Source organism: Podarcis gaigeae (assembly GCF_964106915.1).
Source record: "Podarcis gaigeae genome assembly, chromosome: 10".
Taxonomy (NCBI): domain Eukaryota; kingdom Metazoa; phylum Chordata; class Lepidosauria; order Squamata; family Lacertidae; genus Podarcis; species Podarcis gaigeae.
The window spans coordinates 27,868,522-27,891,947 of NC_139686.1; the positions used below are offsets into that span (position 1 = coordinate 27,868,522).

The window sequence follows — 23,426 nt, forward strand, 5'->3', positions numbered from 1 at the left end:
CAACAGGAGTATCAAATTACTGAATTAACATCTTTCTTGTGTCTTGTTTCTTGTGTCCCAGCATGCATTTTGAAAATCATTCCTTTTCAATGCATGGTTGTTCTTGGTATTATTTCTGACCTGCTGGTGTTACACTTGAACTCTCCAGGGCAAAGCACCTACCATCAACACCGATTTTGCCATCTCCATCCTTATCTCCAGCGGCCAAGAATTCCTTGGTTTCTTTATCAGTCAGGTCCCTGGCGTCAGGGGTAAAGCCCTTCAATACAAACCTATCAATGAGAAGAACGGGGGAGGGGGAGAGGAAGCTAATTCATGAGAACTCTGGAGTTACCCAGTTTTTAAATTTCGTGCGTGTAGCACATATTTGCTATCTAAATGTACAGGCAGCTTTTCCTCTGAAAGGTGCTCCAAAGTGGTTCGAAGCACAGAATAAAAACACAAACATAGTTTTGTTCCGTTTTTAAAACATTTCACAATAAAAAAGTAGGGCAGCCCTAAAAATGGCAGAACAGGAATTAAGCCGTATGTAAGGGTCAGGTAGAGCAAATGCTCATCCACTGAAAGGCCTTGGGGTTTGAACTGCAGGTCTACCATACTTCAGGCATAATCATAACAATAAAACAAAATACCAATTTCTGGCCACAGGTGGCATCACTTCAGATGATGGTGGCATCTGGAGCAACATCTCAATTTATAGGGGTGTGTGTTGTATATGGGACAAGGTGCTTCCTAAGTTTCAAAGGGCTTTCAAGGTCAAAACTAGTGCTTGAATTTAGCCCAGAAGCAGACTAGTATAAAGGTAGCCCATGAGGTGCCTTCCAGATGTCAGAGTACAACTCTCATAACCCCTGTCCATTGGCCGCCCTAGGTGGGGATGATGAGCGTTGTTGTCCCACAACAACTGGCTATTCCTGGACAAGGAACTAGCGGAGCTTTCAGAGGATCAGTGTTACACCATGCCCCCCCCCCCCATGGATAGTACCATGTAAAGGTCACACTGCCTCCTTCTGGACCACCTGATGTTTCCAAATTGTCTTCAAGAAGAGCCTCATAGAAGGCATGTTCCTATAGTCAAGCTGAGTGGTTTACTATAACATGCATAACAATGGCTAAGTCCCTGGTCTCCAGGAAAGGGTACAGCTGGCAGATCAACCACAGGTGAGGGAAGACGCTCCTGGCTAGAGTTGTCACCTGAACATCTGAAGCTAAGAGCGCCCCTTAACCTGCAAACTTAAGGAGGGATGCGACCCTTTTCACAAAGCGGCATTTCCCCCAAGAACCACCATCAACACCTCTACCTCTGCCTTTGCCTTGCCTGCATTGAGGTGATTTGGTCTCATTCTGTCCGTTACTGAGCTCAAGCACAACAGGCTAACATGGAGAGGAACAGTTGGCCCTGCCCTGCCTTGTGAGGGTGACCTTCCTAATGTCGCTGAAAGAGAGGGAATTGTCACATGAGGCTGCTTCAGGTGGAAGAGAGTCTCACAAGGGAAAGCTCTATTTCAGATGCTTCAGCAGTTATTTCAAGCCACGTTACGGATTCCTTCCATCCGTTCTCTTTTGAGAATACTCCTCTTTTTAAGTGCTTACTTCATGAGCTCAGCCCGTGCAAGCAGGGCTGTAGCTGGGTGGGGGCAAGGGCTGCAAGCCCCCCTCAGGGGATAATCCAGATCCCCTTCCTTGAATTTTCATCTTTCATCTCAAAAATAAAAAGGCTAAAGCCCTCTTACTTGCAAAGATATAAGGGAAAATAACATGCAGGCAATATTTGATCCAGTAAGAAGGCAAACAACTCCAACCCAATCAGCACTTGACACTGACTTTTTAATTTTTTTCTATTAACATGAAATGTTATTAAAATGTTTAAATAAATGGCTGCAGTCCTAAACAGTAAGCCTGATTTAACTCAATGGACTTACTTCTAAATAGGCATACATAGGGTTGCACTAATATTTTTGATTAACTATGTCCATTTCTGCTGCTCTGCAGATGTTTAGGCTGGAGAAGAAAAGACTGAGAGGGGAGACATGATGACACTCTTCCAATACCTGAAGGATTGTCCCACTGTAGAGAACAAAGACTTGTTTTCCAGTACCTTGGAGGGCAGGGCATACCTAATGGGCTTCTGTGAGATGAGGGTAGATTTTGGTTGATCATTAAGAGAAACTTCTAAAAAGCAAGAACAGTTTGATGGTGGAACTAAATACTGGGGGTGGGAGTCTCCCTCCCCAGAGGTCTTCATGCAGAAGCTGGACGTCCAACTCCTGGAGATGCTCTTGCTTTGGATTTCCAGCCTCAAGAAGGTTGGGTAAGATGGCCTTACCCAAGATTCCTCCAAGTATATGATTCTTTGACATAGGACTTGAATGGAGAACCTTTGGCCCTCCAGAAGTTCCTGAACTACAACTCCTATCAACCCCAGCAAGCATGGTCAATGGCTAGGGATGATGGGAGTTGTAGTTCAGCAACATCTTGAGGGGTAAAGGTTCCCCACACCTGATTTAGGATTACCCTTAGGATGAGAGCCCTTAGGATGACTTAGGATGTAACCTTAGCCTTTCTTCCCCCATGTCTGGCTACAGAACTGAATTTAAAATCACCGGCTCTTACTCTTGGTTGAGCTCTTGGATCTGCATTAGTTGTATTTCACCAGTCAAGAACACTGAATAAACTGAGCTTATCCTGATTGGACAAGTGACAACAATTTTTCATAAAGCAGGCCTTATCACAAAACGAGATATCCCTTTGGGTCCTAAAATGGCACTTAAACAGCTCAGAACCACTTGCAATACCTAAAGGGTTGCCTCTCCCCATATAAACCACCCCAGACCCTGAGATCATCATCAGAGGCCCTTCTTCATGTGCCTCCTTCACAAGAGGAACATGAGTTTTCGGCAGTGGCTCCCCAATTGTGGAATGCTCTCTGCAAGGTTTGTCTGGCACCTTCATTATACACCTTTAGGTGCCAGGCAAAAATGTCCCTTTTCAGCAAGGCCTTTGGCTGATTAACATCCTACATCATTTAAATGTGTGTGTTTTTCGTGTGTGTGTGCTATTGGCTTGTTTTGTTCTTGTTCTTTTTTTATTACGCACTTTATGGTTTTATTCCTGTGAACCGCCCTGAGATCTTTGGATGAAGGACAGTATACAAACATAAACAAACAACTATTCAGAAACTGTTCCACAACTTTCCCACAAGGATCTCATTACTCACCTGATGACTGAAGTTTGGCTTACTATTGCAAGGCATTGGAAGACACTATATGCAGACTTACTGCATTTGAGTTCTGGATCTCACAACTCTGGGACTTACCGGTAATATTACTGGAGAAACTGACAACCCTTGTCCAAGAGAGTTGAACAGAAAAGAAAACTACTACTTTCTGATTAACCCGGCATAGTTTTATTACATTGTTGTTGTTGTTGTTTAGTCATTTAGTCATGTCCGACTCTTTGTGACCCCATGGACCAGAGCACGCCAGGCACCCCTGTCCTCCACTGCCTCCCACAGCTTTGTCAAACTGTTTTATTACATATGCAACATCAATAGAACATTGTTATAGGCTTCCAAGGATACATGGCAACCTGTGGAATGTTACCTTTGATTAAAAACTGAAATGACTTAAAAGCTAAATGGAATTAAACAGACATTTGGTGCTTCTGCTGGGGGTGGGCTTGTTGATTGCTTCTCCTTGTATAAATAAGTGAAAACAAAATATTTTGAGGGTGGGGAGCAAAAAGATCAATTAATGTTTAGGTATGGGGCATGTGGATATTGTCTTTTCTGTTGGCTGATATTAGTCATATGATGGCTGGTAGCTTAACATCTTCTATGCATATATTGATATGACCAGATGCTGAAATGTTTAAGACCAGTCCATGCTGCACATTATTTCTACAACCCATATTTTAGTTGGTATATGAGAGGAATCTTTCCTTACTTTAGTTCATCCTCCTCAATGTAACCGCTTTTATCTTTGTCCAGAATGTGGAAACATTTCTTCACATCTTCTTTGCTCTTAGCTTTCAATCCCACCAGCTGAATGAACTTCTTGTAGTTAAAAGAATCGGGAGCTGCAGGAAGATGGAGAATTGAAGAGGGCACCTCAGTTTTAGAGTGGCTGACAAGGCACTTTAGCAACCTTAACTCTGTAAACAGGCCCATTCATCTTTCACTTTTCAGATGGCATGGGGTTGGTTAATTCATGCCTGCTCATTGGTAGTGACAGAAACAACACCAGTGGATGCTTGCATGTGCGAATGGGCCACCGTAGGTCTGGCACCACAAATCATTTGAAACGTAGTGCTTTCCAATGGAGTCAGTTCATGCATTCTGTGGCAGGCAGCTAAGTACAGAGAAAATTATTATCTATATTGGAGCAGGAAATAGATCTGTTTGAAAGGCCAGCTCCTTGTCTCTCACACCCTGTGGGCCTAGTTTGACAAGTGGGCAGCTCTGCTCACCTGTCATTCACCCAATGTCACAATGACATCAGGTGATCCATTTTGGCCTCTGGTGACAATCAGTTGATTGTCAGGCCTTGCAAAGTGCCTGCAATTTGTTGTTGGAGCTTGCAAAGTACCAGAGAATTCATATGCATAGATTCCCTTCTCTCCCTGTTGACTAAGGCGCAACTAAGTATCAGAGAGGATTACAACAAATATGTCTCCATTCTTCAGTTATGGAGCTCAATGGCAGGATCCTTGAGAGTCCCAAGTAGTGTTCTATCCAAATAGTGAATAGAACCAGAGCTTCTAAGCTTTAGCAAAGTTGCTGCATTGTCTAACACCATGGACATAACTGGGAAACTGCACCAGAATGACTATGGTAATCTGGAAGGTAACTAGTTACTGCCCCACACCCATCCCCCTTGGGGCTGTTGAGAAAATAATAGAATTGTAAAGTTGAAATGGACTCTGAGGGTCATCTAGTCCAACCTCCTGCAATGCTGGAATATTTTTGCCCAGTTGGGGCTCAAACCCACAACCCTGAGATTAAGAGTTTCATGCTTGATGTGCCACAAATGTCTAACAGAGGTCTGTGTGAGCTGGGAACCTAGAAGAAATATTTGTCACTTTTGTGGCCAAGAGTGGTGGAAATTATTGATTTTATTATAGCATTTCTGTCCTATGTTTCCCAATGGTTTGAAGCAATTGGACATCATGGGCTGGGTGGTGGGTGAGAGATACAACTTAAATATAAGCCAAGGGTGACTTTGACTTTATTTGGAAGAGACTGCCAGAGGTATTCTAGCTCCTCACCCACAACCAACACACACATTTCAGGAACCAAGACCGACATTTTTCTGGTCCTCGCTGGCTGTCCATGAGACAGGCACATTTGTAAAGCAGAGACAGGACAGAAAAGACAGGCTTTTGAAAAAGGGTGACTCGGGTAGCTCTGAATGTGGTATGACCTGGGAGCAAGGGGTGGTGGAAGACACAACATTTCAAACACACCTCCCTCCCCTAAGCATCACTGTAGCCGCCCTGCTGCCAGGGAAGACAACAGAGGCCTGCTGTTTTACTTATCATATTTTGAGTCTGTCACCTGCCCTGCACACCTAAGCAGCGGGGTGGTGGAGGAAGTGGAATAGAGATAATAAATAGCCCCACAACTCGTAGTCAGGTGCGCTGATAGATCAAGGTTTTCTCCAAAAGCTTCCCCCCTTATCATTCCTTGGTATGCATATTATTTAGGGCAGTTACCCAGAGACTGCTGTAGCACAGCACAGTGTTTCTTTTTCTCACTCTTGCAAATAAAGGACATCAGAAGCTTAAACGCTTCTGAAATGAAACTTCGAGACCCGTCTCGCCAAGGGCTCTAAATCCGGGGGAGGCGCTAGGGAAATCGAACGCAGTGACCTCTAAGAAGTGCCCTGATTAGGCCGGCCTCCTTTGATGTGGGCAGCAGCCTTTGTCCGCCGCTGCATGCAAATCAAGAGAGAATCAATTAATGAAAAAGAGGGAGAGAGGAGCGGGGTGGGGAATCAGCCTGGTCTTCATATTGGCCCGTATTTCCCGCGGGAGCCAGACTTGCGAGAGCAATGAAGTGCCAAGGACTAAAGCGATTTGCAGACGAGCTCGCCTTCCCTTCGAGTTTTTGGGCTGCTACTGCGATCAGTTTCCTTCCGAGCTCAGCCCTTGGCTTGGGCGTTCTCGGCAAGGTCGCCGCGTGAGCAGGGAGAAGGAGGCAAAGAGGACATCGTAGTGGTTTAGGGTTGGGGGGGGGGAGTTGGGTTGTAGCATGTCCATTTGGGTCGAGGCCAGAAATGTCCTGGTTGGTTGGAAGTTGCTTAGAACACAGATAGCCGGGCAAAGCAAATATCTTGTGCAGGCGAGCTTCGGAGAGCTACAGACACCTGGGAAAGGTGGATCTGGCCTAACTGGGGTTTCTCTGCCTTGTGATCCTGGTTTTGCATGCTAACCCACATGTTTGAGGGTATCATGGACTGCAGAGTTGGAAGGGGCCCTGAGGATCATCTAGTCCAACCCTCTGCAATGCAGGGATATGCAGCTGTCCCATACAGGGATCGAACCTGCAACCTTGGCGTTAGTCTGCGTATGCGTGTGGACAGGGCCGAATGAAAGGTTTCTCTATTCAGTTCTGTCATTGCAAGCTGCCTTATACGGAGTCAAACCATTTGTTCTTCGAGCTCAATATTGTCTACACGGACTGGCAGCACAGACAGGAATCTCACCCAGATTTACCTGGAGATGCCGGAGCAAGCACGGACCCTGGGACCTTCTGCAATCAAGGCAGGTACTCTAGCCACTGAGCTATGGCTCTTCCCAGGCCAATGATCTTCACTGACCTTTATTTAGACCCCCACCTTCCTTATATAAGGGAATCCAAAGCGGCGTAGATGTGGCTCCCAGGAAGTCTCCTCCAACCCAGGCGCTGGCCAGACCCTGGCTTGCTTAGCTTCAGCAAGGCGGTGACCTCACATGCCTCCAGACCCTGACTTGGGACCGAAGGCGTGCTTCCAAGGAGAGAGGTCTCCGAGTGGGAAATGGGAAGGTCCCTGCCTCACATCTAAGCAGTGGGACTGCCAAATCCTGCAGCCGGGGTGGGTGGGTGGTGGATCGAGACCCTTGAGTTAACCCTGTCCTGCCCACAGTCCTGAACCGTGGACGGCAGCTTGCATGTTCAAAAAGAGGGGAGGAAGCCTCTCTTGCAGGCGAAGTTTGGACCTTTGCAGCCACCACACCCGCAGCCCCACATGACTGGAACCCACGGAATATCTTTAAAAAGTTATGCATCCTGAAAAGCAGACACAAGCAGAGCAAGGGATGCGAGTCCTTGGAAAAATGGATAAGGAGGGGAGGTCGTGGGTGGGGGGTGGGGTGCTGCCTTGCTGGCAGAAGGGCTCCAGATTACTCAGAGCTCCCTATGCCAATCTTTGGGGCTGTCCAAATGTGGGAGTTCTCCGCTAGCTGCGGCGCAGAGCCCTCCCGCAGTGGATTCTCCGGGATCTTAGCAGTAAAATCAACGAAGCATTGCCTTGCCTTCCTAGAGGTGTTCCGAGGAAGTTAGCAAGCAGTGGAGGACGTGAGCCCCGGACTTGGACCGGCTCAGCTTGGCAATATGCGCTTGCAAAACCCCAACCGCCCCCTTCTCTCCTCATCTCCTTGGGCCGGACTTTGGAAGATATGCGCCCCACTCTCCGCAATGCCTCCCCCACCCCACCCCCGGCCACCCCATCTATCCCGCCGGTACTTGGAAGTCTCCGGCGTGGCTCACCTGCAAAGGCTGCCACCGCCTTCTTGATATCGTCAGCGCAGAGCACGTCAGTCATCGCCATCCTTGCAACTGTTGGGAGGGAAAGTGCCAAAAGATTTAAGAAGAAGAAGACGGGAGAGGAGGGTGTGGGGGGGGGCGGAAAGTGAGGGAGGGAGGGAGGGGGGAGTGCCCTCCTCATCATTTCTGCTCATATGACCAAAACTGCAGTGCCGGGCGGGGATAGCACACCGGGAGAAGGGCTGGAGGGGTGCCAGCTACAAGCAGAAGCAGCAGAAGGAGGAAAAGAGCCACGAGGCTGTGTGTGTGTGTGTGTGTTCGCATCTCTCTGCCAGACTAGCACCAGTTTGCAAAAAAAGAGAGGGGCCGGTGCAGGCTAAAGGGGTTGTGGCCGGGACAAGAGGTTTGGGTACTTTTTCTGCATCCGCAGTCCCAAGCAGCACCTGGCGTGGCGGGAAAGAGTTGCAGACAGGAAGCGAGAGACAGTCATGTCAAGGTCAACCTGTCGGCCGGTACAGGGAAAGATAATGTGGTGGGACAAAAAAAAACAGAGGACGGCAGGACTGCCTTTGGAGCATCTCTTGATGGAGATGGGAGGGACAGCGATGTCTATAGACATATCCCTATCTTGGATGGGAGGGTTTCTAGATTTATATCTAGGACTGGAGTGGTCCTATCTATAGGTAGATGAAAGCTAGGATGAAAGGGGTGGCTATCTATCTAGGATGGGAGGGATCTATCTACAGTGGTACCTCGGCTTAAGTACTTAATTCGTTCCGGAGGTCTGTTCTTAACCTGAAACTGTTCTTAACCTGAAGCACCACTTTAGCTAATGGGGCCTCCCGCTGCCGCCATGCCCCCGGAGCACAATTTCTGTTCTCATCCTGAAGCAAAGTTCTTAACCTGAGGTACTATTTCTGGGCTAGCGGAGTCTGTAACCTGAAGCATCTGTAACCTGAAGCATCTGTAACCCGAGGTACCACTGTATATCTCTATATACATCTAAGATGGAAAAGAGCTATGTCGAACTATAATCTATCTATCAGCTATCTCTCAAATATCTACCTGTATCTTTGTTGGGACTGATACCTCTGTCCTGGACGGGAGGGAGGGATGTAGGATGTATCTCTAGGTTGAGGGCCATAGCTTCCCCTCTCCTTCCTTCCCAATGAATCCTCACACCAAATCCATAAATAAGTTTTGTGGTGGAGCTTAGCTCCCCACCCCGTTTTTTTTAAAACAGAGCTTACTGACTGGCCAAAATTCACTATCACTGTGAAGATTTGAATCCAAGCCCTCCAGTCAAAGTCCCCCTGCTCTAAGTAGGAGACTTTGTTTATTGATTCTAGAGAAAGGAGGGGATTTCTGCAGGTGTAGCTTTCCCCCAACCCTGCACACCTTTCCAAATCCCTCTTTCTGCACAGTTATATAAAGTACAACCCCACCAACATCACCTGCTTCTTCCCATCCAGTCACCTTGTGGTGGTTCCACCTGTTAGCAAACCAGCAATGGAAACAGTAGAAAACCTACAGGTGAACCACAGCATCTCCGGTGTGCTCTAGGATCCAAGCTGCTGTCCTGTAAGGTAAAGGGACCCCTGACCATTAGGTCCTGTCGTGGCTGACTCTGGGGTTGCGGCGCTTATCTCGCATTATTGGCCGAGGGAGCTGGCGTACAGCTTCCGGGTCATGTGGCCAGCATGACTAAGCCGCTTCTGGAAAACCAGAGCAGCGCACGGAAACGCCGTTTACCTTCCTGCTGGAGTGGTACCTATTTATCTACTTGCACTTTGTGCTCTCAAACTGCTAGGTTGGCAGGATCAGAGACCAAGCAATGGGAGCTCACCCTGTTGCAGGGATTCAAACTGTCCACCTTCTGATCGGCAATTCCTAGGCTCTGTGGTTTAGCCCACAGCGCCACCTGTACTGAGGAGTAAAACCCCACTGAATACAGTATGGCTTCCTTCTGAGTAAATATGCATAGCATTGGGGTTCACAAGAGTCTACTACGGTACTTCATAGGCTTGTTGGATCATGCCAAGGGATCTATTTCATTCAGCGTTCTAACAGTGAATAAACCATATGTTTCTAGGAAGCTCACAAACAGGGCATGGAGACATCTGCCTTGCTTGCCCTCCAGCAGCTGATATTGAGACAATTTGCAGTCATAGAGGATCTGTTGAGTTAATAATAATGGCTAATAACCATGAATTTCATCATTTTCAAAGCCCACATCCTGTGGCAGCAGGTTCCACAGGAATCTTCTCACATTTACTTTTATTAGGTGTCACTGAGTTCTAATATGACAAGAAAAATGTCTCCCTATGAACTTACTTGCCAAGAAAACTCAATGGACATAAAAAAGGAGAAGCTTTGAGAAGAATGTGAGAGTTTCCAAGGCATGCTCTGGTTCATGGGGTCACGGAGAGTCGAACACGACTAAGATGACTAAACAACAACAAATGCACTTACTGCACATCACTCAAGATTTTAAAAATATTGACCATGCAACCACCCTAAACTTATACTAAAAAGCTCAGAATGGTTTAGCCTTTGCTACTAGGGGAGGTTCAGAAAAGGGCAACCAACTCCTTAATAATCATGGCTGTCCTTCTCTGCATCTTTCTCAGCTATAGGATATCTTTTTTTAGATTAAGCGATCAGAAGCACATGTGATATTTCAGATGCGCTACAGATTTTTTATAAACACAACTTGAAACACAGCATTTGATTTTCAATCATTTCCTAATGACCCCTAACACAGAGGGTAACATTCAACTAATGTTTATTCAGAGTAGACCTATTGACATTAATAGACCCAAATTAGACATGGCCATTGGTCATTAATTTCAGTGGGTCAAAGTTAGCTGAATACAACTCAGTATTTGATTTTTCAAAACACCTGCTGCTCACTGAGTGGCGTATCCATCAAAACATCAATATCTTTTTTCTTGATGACTGTCAGCCAGTTCAGAACCATCCTATGTATACAGAATCATAGAATCATAGAATCTTAGAGCTGGAAGGGACACCAAGGGTCATCTAGTTCAACCCCCTGCAATCCAGGAATCTCAACTACAGCATCCATGACAGATGGCCACCCAACCTCTGTTTAAAAACCTCCAAGGAGTGTCCACAACCTCCAGGGGGAGAGTGTTCCACTGTTGAACAGCTCTTACTGTCAGAATCTCCTTTCTTGTAACTTGAAGCCATTGGTTCGAGTCCTACCTTCCAGAGCAGGAGAAAACAAGCTTGGAAGTGTATATCATTGTTTTTTTGACCATAGTTTCCTTTTCACCCAACTTGGAGAGCTCTTTCTGTCCGCTTGGTTATCAGATAGCAAAGAGCTCTCAAAACTGGGTGAAAAGGAAACAGAAATGTACTCTGCCCCCAACTGCAAATAATCTGCAGACCTGTCCATCTCATTGCTTACCTCGTATCATATCATTTATAAACAGATTAACTCTTTTCTTTCTTTAGTACATTTATAAATTGCCCTTCCTCCAAAAGGAACACAGGGTAAAAGATAAGACAGCAAGACACATCAGTAAGTAAAGCACATACGCACACAGCAATCTCAGCTTTTCAGTGTTAAAACAATAAAATATTGATCTGCAAAGGTATCATCCCTAAGCCACTGTGGGGTAGGGGTTAGAGGTTCAAATCCCCCACTAGGCCACAAAGCTCACTGTGTGATTTGGCTGAAAAATAAACAAAACATTATTAAAGCTGGGTGACCTTGGGCCAGTCACTGCCTCTCAGCCTAACCTACCTCATAGGTTTGTTGTGGGAATTAAATGAAGAAGGGAAGAACCATGTATTCCACCTTGAGCTCCGTCGAGAAAAGGTGGGATGTGCATTAAATACATAATAATTAACACTAAAAGTGTTTAGCAGTGATAAGTGGAGAAGGGGATAGAAGCTGGGCAGAGAGAGGGGGAGGGAGACACAATGAGTTTTAAGAAGCCATTTGAGCATGGGCAAAGGAGCAGCAGATCCCCAAACGAGAAAGTAATCGCATTCTGGAAGTGAGAACTGATAACAGAGAGGAGGAGAAAGAAGGACACTTATTCCAGAAAAGAACGAGTGGGAACATAGCAGCCAAAGCAGGAGATCCATGTGAGCAAAGCAATTACAAAGATGAAAAGTAGAATTTTGTATGCTATGTTGAAAATCAGCAGAAGATAAAGAAGCCCAAAACGTAAAAGAAAACATCTGCTTTGTGGGAAATCAGGAAATAAATTGTGTGGCACCATTTGCTAAGTGTTGACCACTGAGGGGAGCCATGTAACTCTTTCTATTTTCTCTCACTCCCTCAATATCACCTTCAGAAATGTGGTCAAGGGGTGACAGTAGGCTCCAAATATTATATTACTTTTCTGAGTCTGCCGTTTCCATCCACAGTGATTCTGCGTCCTTTCTATAGCGTTTATGTCCAGGGAAAACTGTATTCTGTTGACTTCTCCTTGTTCCACCAGGTCCCTAATACACACCTATCCTCTTTTAGTACCAAGCATTCCAATGTTTCCATTTTGTTTTTGAGGCTTCTGGCATTAACACAGAAGCGCCTTTAAATTGTGTCGGTCTCCAAACAAAATTTCCATATGCAGTTTTGCCATATCATTCTTTGGTCTCCTTTTGTTTGCTTGTTTATTACATTTATATCTCATTCTTCCTCCAATGAGTTCATTTTATCTCCACAACAGCCCTGCACAGTAGGTTTGGCTGAAAGAGAGTGATTAGCTCAAGGCCACTCGAGTGAGTTTCACTGATGATTAGAGAAATGAAATTGGGTTTCCCAGGTGCTAGTCCAGTACTCAAACCACTTGGCCATTGTGTTGCCATAAGTGATCTTTCTGCAGAAACATTTGGCTCTATTTGTGCTAATTTTGCCTTATTCCAGAAGAATCAAGTAGCTGCAATCTACACTAGCCCACTGGCCTCTACATCACCCATGCTTGCTGCAAGGCAGGCCACAGATGGATCAAGCTGCCTTTCAACGGTACACAGTAAATATGTCCATCTGCTAGCAAACAGAGGAAGATCTGGATGGGAGAATATGCTAACGGGCATTACATGCCTCTCTGCAGTTCCTCAGTGGAGGGGCTGATCCCAAAACAAGAGAGTCTCTTGGAAAGGCTGCTCACAATGTGCAGAAATGCTTTCCAACACTCTGAAATCAATCCTTGGGGAATGAACGCCTCATTTATTTTATGGCTTCCAATAAAAATGCAATGCGGGGCTCCAAGATCACTGGGATCTAAAGAGATACCTATGTCAGCAGTAGGCCCAGGAAGAGACTCATAGGGCAGGGCTGTAGCAGACTGTCAAGGCTGTGGATCTGACAGCATAACCCTGGCTTTGGCAGTCATTTCTGTGCTGAAGTTAACAATATGAAACAGCAGAGCGACTCTTCTGCATAATATATATATTTTTATTATTATTATTTTCCATAAGATTTTGTAGGCAACGGCAAATGGGTGACGCTGACGCTGTGGTCTAAACCACTGAGCCTCTTGGGCTTGCTGATCAGAAGGTCAGCAGTTTGAATCCCCACAACGGAGTGAGCTCCTGTTGCTCGGTCCCAACTCCTGCCAACCTAGCAGTTTAAAAGCACACCAGTGCAAGTAGATAAATAGGTCCCGCTCTGGCGGGAAGGTAAATGGCATTTCTGTGAGCTGCTCTGGTTTCGGTGTTCCACCAGAAGCGGCTTAGTCATGCTGACCACATGACCTGGAAAAACTGTCTGCGGACAAATGCCGGCTCCCTTGGCCTGTAAAGCGAGATGAGCGCCACAACCCCAGAGTAGTCTGCGACTGGACTTAACTGTCAGGGGTCCTTTACCTTTTAGCACTGCTATAGGTTCATGCTTAGAAGAACCTGTGATATATGCATGTTTAATCTTAAAGGCAGGGCTGGGGTGAGGAACCTGCTACCCATCAAATGTTATTGGGACTACAACTCCCATCATCCTCGGTGATTGCTTGGGGTTGATGGAATTTGGAGTCCAACCATATCAGGAGGGACCACAGGTTCTCCTGCTCCACTTTAAAACATGACAACCCTTTTTGCAGCTACTGTGGGCCACATCACTCTTCTATGCTTTCAAGGAGGAAGCAGTTTCAGAAGTACAGTAGAGGAAGCTGAGGACCGGGATTTTATCCATCCTCTTCTCCCCGTTATGCACTCTCATCCAGTCCAGGAGTTTCCAATCATCTTCATAGGCCAAACTGCACCCAACATTAAATACCCCTTTAAAAAGTGCTTCAGCCACTTTTACTTTGAAGAAAAAACTGCCATGGAGCATCCAATCCAGATCTGATGTGGTCCACACGAGTTTGCCTCTGGAAAACCCTCCCTAGCTCTTGTCAAACACACCTAACTACATAGGAAACGCACCCAGGGAAGGTGACCCGCAATGGTTCTCCTCCTGCCACTGCTTGCTGTCACAAGGCAGAGGAAGAGCTCTGTGAAACTCCCAAACCGTGTGAAATTCGGGTCAAACATAACTTTCATGCTACCACCAGCTGTTCCTCTGCCTGGTATGAGGTTGCAAAATAGGGGTGTGTGTGTAAAACTATCGCTGCTCTATTGCGGATCTGTAGGAGAATGCAGGTTTTCCAGTGACACAGAACTCTTTGTCGGGCAGAAACGTGGTCCACAACAAATCACATCTTGAGGTCCTATTTTAACAGAGAAAGGGCGTGTTGGGGATGCAGATCACTCTCCATGGTTTGCCTCTCTTTCCCCAGTGCTTTACCCTGCCCCCCCCCCTTCAGTACAGAAGAGAGAAAAATGCTTGGGGTCTCCGCGGAAGCAGTGAGGACGCCCATGGGGACAGGGAGAAGTTTCACTTGCACCCTTTATCCGCGCGTCCCTTTTGCTGTTAAAACCAGAGCCCCCCACCTCGTTTCTTCCTACACGATCGTGTCAGCAGATCCTGGTTTAAACACAGTTTGACCTGTCGCCGTGGCGTCTGGTTTCCCTCCAAAGCACCCTAGGCTGTAACTTCGGTCTCTTTCTCTCCCAATCGCCCCCCACCGCTCCCGATTTGGAGAAGGCGGCTAAGTAGACCCTTGCTTGAAAACTCCGTCTTTCCATCCAGAGAAAGAAGGAGAGAGAGAGAGAGAGAGAGAGAGAGAGAGAGAGAGAGAGAGAGAGAGAGAGAAGCGGGAAGGAAGGAGCTTGGTGGTGTTGATGCAGCAGCACCTGTTCCCTACGATACACCCGATACTTTCTGCCCTGGTTGCCGAGGCCCTTACTCAGCAACCCCTCGCACTCAGGCGCCGCCTCGGGTCACGGTGCGCCAGATCTTCCCTTGACCGCCCGCCAGACCGCAGAGATGCTCGGCTTGACGCTTGCTGCTGCTACGAGCGGGACTCGAGTTTCGCACCCACTCCGCTCAGCTGAAGGTGCGATGGCCTTTAGAGGACTGCAACCCGAGGCCCGCCTCCAGCCTACTCTGCTTTTGCTAGCCCATCCGCAAGTAGCCAAACCAGGCTGGCGCTCCTCCTGCGCAAGCCTTTACTTAACAGGAAAGATGGAGGTGATAGGAGGCCGAGGAGATGCCCTTATCCCTCTGCTCCCGTTTCCGAGGTTAACAAGGAGTTACCAACGCCCCCAAGGGGGGACTAGAAAGAAAGTAAAGCAATTACATAAAGAAAAATCCAGCGGAGGGCGGGTCTTTGGCATGAAACCAAATAATGTCGGCGATAGTTGAGCCACCTTTGCAAGCAAAGTTAGGAAAGCAAGCGTTAGAATAACACAGGGTTCTTCGTCAGAGAACAATCGTTCCTTTAGGCTTTAAGGAACTGGTGCAAGGAAAAATGCTGGACCTTACATTAATTTAAAACTACATAACAACTGTTCTAGTAACCATCTGTGCAATCTGCTCCAGTCCAACTTATTTTGGGGTTAAGTGGGGAAGCCTCTTTCAAGTAGGGCAACGTAAAGCGTAAGGCGTGGGAAAAGCTAACAGGGTTCTATCACCTACGCACTCACGAAAAGCGAACATAAAGCATTTCTCTTCCTGTTTTTGCAAACTGAGAGCTGGGCTCGAACCTCTGAGGCTTCAAGAGCACCGCCGCAGCATGCATTACGCTCCGCAGGCCCTCAGCTCTGCGCTGTCTCTATCTTGACACCGGAGCGCTTTTGGTCCAAGCCGCAAGCAGAGATGGAAGAATACGCCTGCCTCATCTTTGCAGTTCTCAGTTTTCCTGCCTGCCTCTTTTGAAATCATCTCCAAACTTTGCACACTAGACTTTAAACACACACACACACACACACACACACACACACACACACACACACACACTTCTTCCCCTGAAGAAATGTGGCAAGTGCTGTTCACGTTTATATGCAGGGTTTTTACGAAAGAAAAATATATCCCCGAGAGCAAATCGGGGGCAAAACGCACCCAAAACATGCGGGTTGCCATCATCTTCGGGGTTACAAGAGAGCACGAGGATCCAGCTAAACAGGCAGCCGATGAGGGCGCTTGACAATCCCTTACTCAAAGTTCCCTGATCTCGGACTTTCCACGCACAAATACGCACCGAGATCAGATGCTCGCCTCCGCCCTTCTCTCTAGCTTCAAAAAAGGTCTTTTTAAGGCACACCCTGGTTGAATTATTCCTCCCCTCCCCGTGCTTTCTCAATGAATCCCTCTTCTCGCTTCCCCATGCCAGTTCCACCGCCCTCTCCTCCCTCCTCCCTTTGAAGTTTCCTCCTTTTTGGATTTCCCCCCTTCACCTGTTCCGATTGCCTTGCTGGGGAAGGAGAAAAAAGAAGCAGCCCCGAGCTTCTTCTAACGCGGGGGATACTTCTGTTTTATTGGGGTGGGAGAGTTGTACCCTACAGGTAGAGAGAGACACCGCACCTTTAGAGACCCACCCCCCTCGTCCCCCAAACCCACAGATGAATCCTTCTTGGAGTAACGGGATCCACTCTCTCTGCCTCCATTCCTGAAACTTACCTGTCTAATGTTTGTGCCAGGCGCGCTAGGAAAGGCTGTTGGGTTTTTGAAGGTGCTCACACAGGAAGGTGAAACCCCGGGTGGGCACCCCACTTATATAGGCTCCTTGCCTCTTCTATTTCGGGAAGACGATGTCCCCCTCCTCGCCGGTGTCAGATACTCAGGGACGGTGATGGCAGTATCACATTTACCTTTCCCTAACTAATCAAGCGGCACTATTAATAATCCTTGGCACCCACCTTCCTCTCGCTCCCGAAACCTATTACATCGGCAATCTGGCGGGACGCTCTGATGAAACTTCCATTTATTTGTCCCCGGAGAATCGAAATGACATCCCGTCCCCGCGCGGCTATTTAAACTGTGTGCCAAACGGGAGGGAGGATGGGATTGATTGGAGGAGCCCCCGCGCAGAGCGGCCACACCTGGGTGGGGAGGAAGGAACCAGGGCAGAGCCGCGCCTCTGTCAAGGCAGGTACGGTGGTGGATGTATTATAGAGCCGAATCTGAGCTCAAAACACTCACCCCCGGATACTGGGCATCAGGAAAAGCAAAGATCTGTGAAACAACAACAACAACAACAACAACAACAACAACAACTAATAATAATAATAATAATAATAATAATAATAATAATAATGATGAAAATTAAGCTAATTTGTATGTATTTGCTTAATTGGCTTCTACTAGACACCAGGAGGGTCAGGGAACACCATCTCATCCCATGGAACTTTTCTGTAGAAAGAAGAGAATTATACAAATATTACATGTTCTTGCCTAGTGCTTCATGACATATATTTAGTTGTCAGGCTAAAAGGTTTCTTTGTAACCAGGCCTTTGGCCTTCTATGACCTTTGAAATTGGGGGGGGGGTTGCCTTATTTATGTTTTTGGAGAGGGGCTTCTTAGTTTGTTTTTGTCTTATTATGTATTTTGCGTTCTCATTTTGTATTTTTATGTTGTGAACAGCTCAGTGATCTTCAGATGAAGGGTGGTATACAAATTACATACATACATACATGCTATTGCTTAGCACTTTTTGGCTTCTAATTTTTTTAAAATTGTTCAATTTCATTTCCCCAGTCATAAGGGCTAGGAACTTTTAAACAATGGAGGGGGAAAAGAAGTCCTTTTAGGAAAGTGGGAAACTGCTTCCTACCAGGATCGGACTGCTTGTCCCTCTGCCCTGAATGGCGCTGGCTTTCCAGGGTCTCAGGAAAAGATCTTTCCCCATCCCCTGTAACCCGATCCTTTTAACTGGAGATTCCCAGGATTGAACTTGGAGCCTTCTGCTTGCAAAGCACCTGCTCCTGAGCTGTGGTCCTTTCTTCCTAACCCCAGTTGTAAATTACAGACATATAGTATCCTCATTATCCATGGTAAAGATGAATGGCCAGAGGACCTTTGCTCCCTTTGCCCTTCTCCAAAGTGTCTTGCTTATCCCTGTTTCGTAGTCATCATGCACCAAATACAGAAGTCTGCCTTTGCTCATCTCTGTTGGTGGTCTCTTGGACATGTGGCAGGCTTGAGCCCAGTACTAAGGAGCAGACCTTGCACTTCCTGTTACTGAGAGTGTGCTGGAACTGGAAGTGCAAGTCGCCTTTGCCTCCTTTTTGCCCCCCAGGTCTCCAACCATCTGAAGCCAATCTGAGGATTTTAGCATTAGCTTTATAAGTCAAGAAGATCAGAGTGCTTGGACATTCCTGTGATAGCAACAATGCTGGAAGATGCTGCGATAGGATCTACAGCCTCTGTTCAGAACTAGGTGAGTGTGGGGGAGTCACAGTACACTGTAGTGCGTTCAGATGAATGAGTGCTGCCATGCAAATAATTTCCCTCTATTGGGCGCGGTGTCCGCAGGAAACTGATGCACATACCCCTGATTAAATAAATGGTGCCCGTAGACCGCATTGATCCAAGGTTAACTAATCTAGTCCCTCATGCGGCCCTCAAGGACTTTTTGGTGGCCCTCGGCAATATTTGACACTCCACCCCCCCTCCCCTGCCAGCCCTTGTGCTTCTTTCCCAAAGCTGGGTAAGCAAGGTGCTGGGATTTGGGGAGGAGGTGTGAGGGCTCTGAAAGGGTCCTAGAGTCTTCCAGTCTCCTTCCCAAAGCCTAGTTAGTACTTTCCCAGTTTTGGGAAGGCTCTCAGACCCAGCCAGAGCCCTGTGCATTCTCCCCAAAGTCTGGCACCTCACTTATCTGGCTTTGGGAAGGCAGCATGGGGAGGGCGTCAAATTTCGGCCTCGCTTCCCTTGGCCCCTGCATGACATGGCAGCGTGCAACCCATGGGTTCCATGTTGAAGTACTCTTGCGGCCCATTTGGTATGAGGGCTGCCCTGTTCAGGAATCATAGAATCACAGAATTGTAGCGTTGGAAGGGATCCCAAAGGCCAATCTAGTCCAACCCCTTGCAATGTATTATGATCAGAACTCAAGGACACCTTCTTGTCAGGCACCTTGAATGCAAAGCACAGCCAGTGAAGTGGGTGGCTGGGGGAGAATTCCGAGGGCCAGACAGAGATGGCTGCATTTGGCTCCTGGGCCTGAGTTTCCCTACCTCTTCTCTGTTTATTATGTCACACACCCCGGGTTCCATGGACCTGCCACATATACAAGCAGCTTAAACCAACCCTCTTTATATGTGTGCACTTTGATTTTAATCCCTAGGGCAATGGGGAAATTTGTTTTCCATTGAATTAGGGAGGGATATTGTGGAGCGATCCTCTATTACTTACAGGTGATTGCTAATCACATTTATCTGCAGGCTTGTTGTCTTTGACAACAGGGGGGAGGAGGGAGAGTTCCATTTCCCCTCTTGCAAGCCAGTGCAAGATGCATCTGTATAAAATCAGCTGCCTTCAAGCACTGGTTTCCTTGCTACTTTGGACAGCTGCAGCAATGGATGGCTCCAGCATGCACATCTGGAAGTTCCAAAGCTGAAAATCCCAAAGCCAGGATGCAAGGCTTGCTGCTCTAATAGAAAGCAGCATTACTCAGTGGGAGTTTTGTTGAGCAGTACATACTACACAAGCACACAAAAACCCACCCAAATCCATGGGTAATCAGAGGAACAGACTGAAATAGTTCCTTACCCTTTGAAAGCAGTCCTTCAGTGTGGCTTATTGGCAGCGCAGCTCTCTGTGAAGGAAAGAAAATCTATAACTCCCATCAGCCAGGGAGAGGGGGAGAGGACTCTGTCAAATGCTAATTTACCTGGCAATATTTCACGAGCCAGCAAGCACTTTTTCCACCTGGCAGGACTGAGAATGAGATGCAGAATTTGACATCTCTAGGTCACCCTTATGAATCCAGCTCTAGTTAGGAGTCATTGAAAACTGTCTCTGACATCAGTCTAGGTGGTGACATTAGATGGACATGGAAGGGGGAGGTCACTGTACAATGGTTTACTGTTTGATGCTTCTCAAACTTCTTGGTACTGGGGTCTTGTCACGTGAGCAACTTTTGGACTTTGTAACCCTGGGAGGAAACAGTACCACATTCAAAGTGATAGGAGTACCACATTCCCAACCTAGCAGATACCATGGGGCAGGGGCCAATTCAGGAGGAGACAAGAGTACCGGGCTCAGGGTGCACTCTGCTTGGGGGTTCCTGGCACTTAGCCTTCTATTCAACTATCCTGTCAGTAGCGAGAACAAATAATACCAACAGTTAATCTTCAGTTGAACTTTGTGACTGGTGTTGATGTATTAAAAATTATTTGCCGGGCTGGCAAAAAGTTTAGGGTATTGCACTAGATGCTGTCCTGTTATGATGAATGGGGCACTGCCCCACTAACTCAGTTTGTCCTCATTCCTGTAGGAATATGCAGCCAAAGTCTAACAATGTGTGTTTGCTAAAAAAGGATACAAAAGGGTTAAGACTCACACAGTTCCTGATTTCTAGAGAGGGCACTGTGTGACATCACTTCCCTTGAGTTCTCTTGTGGGAAAAGAACAAAAGAGTTTAATCTTTTCTACTGCCCCCTGCCTCAGAACTCAGCCTCTTTTTCACAAGGCTTCTCAGGCAGACGGATGTCTCTATGATCTCCGCTCAAGCAGAGATTTCATTTTGAAGTCAAATATGAATTTTATAATTTAGTAGCTGGATTTGCCCACCTTGTTTTCATTACTGTTACCGCTGGCATCAAGTACAAGATTCTATGTAAGTAAACACTATTTGTATGCTTAATCCACAGTCTGTTGCACTATTCATTTAATTAAGAGGGAAAGGGAGGGAAATCCAGTCTGTTACAGTAATAAGGCTACATGGCCTAATCCCAAAATTTCCACTTTAATGCTGCCTATAAACCCCATCCAACAGCTCCCACCCATCTGCTTTCTTACTTCCATCCAGTGTCTGCCAGCTACTTCCTCCTTAGTTCTAAGGATGGAGAGAAAGATCCTCTGGCTCCACCTGCTCTGTCCTATGTGAGGATGACACATAGCTCCAGAATCTGGTTCATTTCAGTAGATTGAGGCCAGGTACAGCCATGTGTACCCTGTGATATATTGTCATCTGTCCCCCACCCCACCCTTTTATCTCCATTAAATACTATATGACGTGAACACAAGCATCCTGTCTTTATTTGCAGCACAACAAACAGACAATAACATTGGCAGACTTGAAATATGGCCCCTGATGTATGTCTTGATGATTTTTTATCTAGTCCTGGCTAGAAGTTAATTTTTCCTGATTATAGATTATTCATGGCAAAGCTAGGAATAGATCAAGGGGTTGCTTATTGAAAAACATGTTAAGGCATCTGAAGTGAAGCTGCACATCTACCCAGGGGCATAAAAATTTGGACCTTAAGGAGAGTATAGTCTCATCATGGGTCAGCTATCATTTGAGGTCACTAAATAAACCCTCCCTCAGGCACACACATCTAGCTATAAGAGGTAAAAGTGTATTGAAGTGGTTAGTCTTTGAATTGTTAATTAGCTGTTTTCCTTTGAATTGTTAAATAGTCTTTGAATTGTTAATTAGATCCATCATGCCTCTTTCACTCTGAGCACAAGGGCAGCTTTTGTTAGATTCAAAGCCAGGCAGCTTTGGAGAGGGGTTTCTGATGCTTCAAGTGCAGAGTTGAGAAACACAGAACCTTCTGGTTGCTTCTGGTTAAGCCCTCTTTTGCACACTTGCATTCTTCCAGTGGCAAGGAGTTCCTCAGTGAGAACCAGAAAAAGGTAAAACCTAACCATTTGCCTCTATTTTCTGGGAATTTGTATGGTACACATCATACTCCCAAACCTCTCATTTTCTTTCTTCTAGCATAGGGCATTTCAAAACATTTAGATCTATAAACTAAAGCAACTGCAGTTTTATTTATCCCTGTGTGGCTTGGCGTAGTTTAGTCACAACACTCCACTGTGTGGTTTATATGCTTTATTATTTAGTTTCAATAAATGAAGGTTTCATTATTTTTGCATGTTTTTTCTTGGTTCACACCTCACTCAAGCACACTTAGAGAGGCACCCTTCTCATTTTCCGTTGAGGTCCCACCCTTCTCTGTGAGATGGGTGTTAGAGGGATCCAGTGAGCAGTGGGTGAAGTCAGACATTCCTAATGCCCACCAGTCTCAATGAGCATCAGCCTCTGTTGGGTGATTGTTGACATGGCTCAATAGACATCTCCCCTGGCAGAAGTGGCTATGGGAAGCCAGCACCAAAGTGCTACAACTTGCAGGACAAGCAACAAACCACTTGCCTTTTTTAAATTTTCCACAGTGCCCTGATCATAGAATCATCAGTATGTTTCCAAGCACAATTCAAAGCATTGGTGCTGGCCTTTAAAGCCCTAAACGGCCTCGGCCCAGTATATCTGAAGGAGCGTCTCCATCCCCATCGTTCAGCCAGGACACTGAGAGTTCAACTCCGAGGGCCTTCTGGCGGTTCCCTCACTGCAAGAAGTGAGGTTACAGGGAACCAGGGGCCTTCTCGGTAGTGCCATCCACCCTGTGGAATGCCCTCCCATCAGATGTCAAGGAAATAAACAACTAGCCAGTGTGGTATAGTGGTTAAGAGCGGTGGACTCATAATCTGGTGAACTGGATTCGTGTCTCCGCTCCTCCACATGCAGCTGCTGGGTGACCTTGGGCCAGTCACACTTCTCTGAAGTCTTTCAGCCTCACTCACCTCACAGAGTGTTTGTTGTGGGGGAGGAAGGGAAAGGAGATTGTTAGCCGCTTTGAGATTCCTTAGGGTAGTGATAAAGCAGGATATCAAATCCTAACTCTGACTTTTAGAAGACATCCCTGGGAACAGTCACCGGATTTGCGAATAAGTCCCCAGACAAATTCCATCCCCAGAATGTCCCCGGATTTCATCTAACGTCCCCGGGAAATGCAGCAGCGGTGGTCTTAGCAGCCCAGAGCAGTTGGCTCTGGCTGGCTTCAGGAGCAGCTCGGAAGTCCCCATATGATGGTGGTGCAGGGGCTCGAAGATGCAGCTTCCGGGCTGCCTCCACCTTTCCTGACCCCAGCAACTAAGCTATGAAGGGAGGCTTCATGCTGCCTATCAGAGCAGCCTCCCAATTCCTACTTGTGTGCAAGCAGGGCGGGGATCTCTCAGCTGTGAAGGGAGGCTTCACACTGCCTTTCGGAGTAGCCCCATCCCAATTCCTACTTGTGTGCAAGCAGGAGGGGGCAGGATCTCTCAGCTGGGAAGGCGGGCTTCCCGTTACCTAAGTGAGAGATCCCTACCCCCCCCT

General features: G+C 46.8%; 1 protein-coding gene across 2 annotated transcripts in view; it reads right to left on the reverse strand.

Moving 5' to 3' along the window:
• Positions 1-23,426, reverse strand: part of PVALB (parvalbumin) — a 43,639-nt gene that overhangs the window by 3,238 nt on the left and 16,975 nt on the right. The window contains exons 1-4 of one of the 2 annotated variants that reach the window (XM_083701212.1): positions 16,719-16,875; positions 7,748-7,816; positions 3,945-4,077; positions 163-272 (exon numbers count right to left, since the gene is read on the reverse strand). In XM_083701212.1, coding sequence (XP_083557338.1) covers positions 163-272; positions 3,945-4,077; positions 7,748-7,808 — 304 coding nt within the window. In that variant the 5' untranslated portion in view covers positions 7,809-7,816; positions 16,719-16,875. Of the gene's footprint in view, positions 1-162; positions 273-3,944; positions 4,078-7,747; positions 7,817-16,718; positions 16,876-23,426 lie in introns of those variants that run through there. The other variant, XM_083701213.1, reaches the window with a different exon arrangement.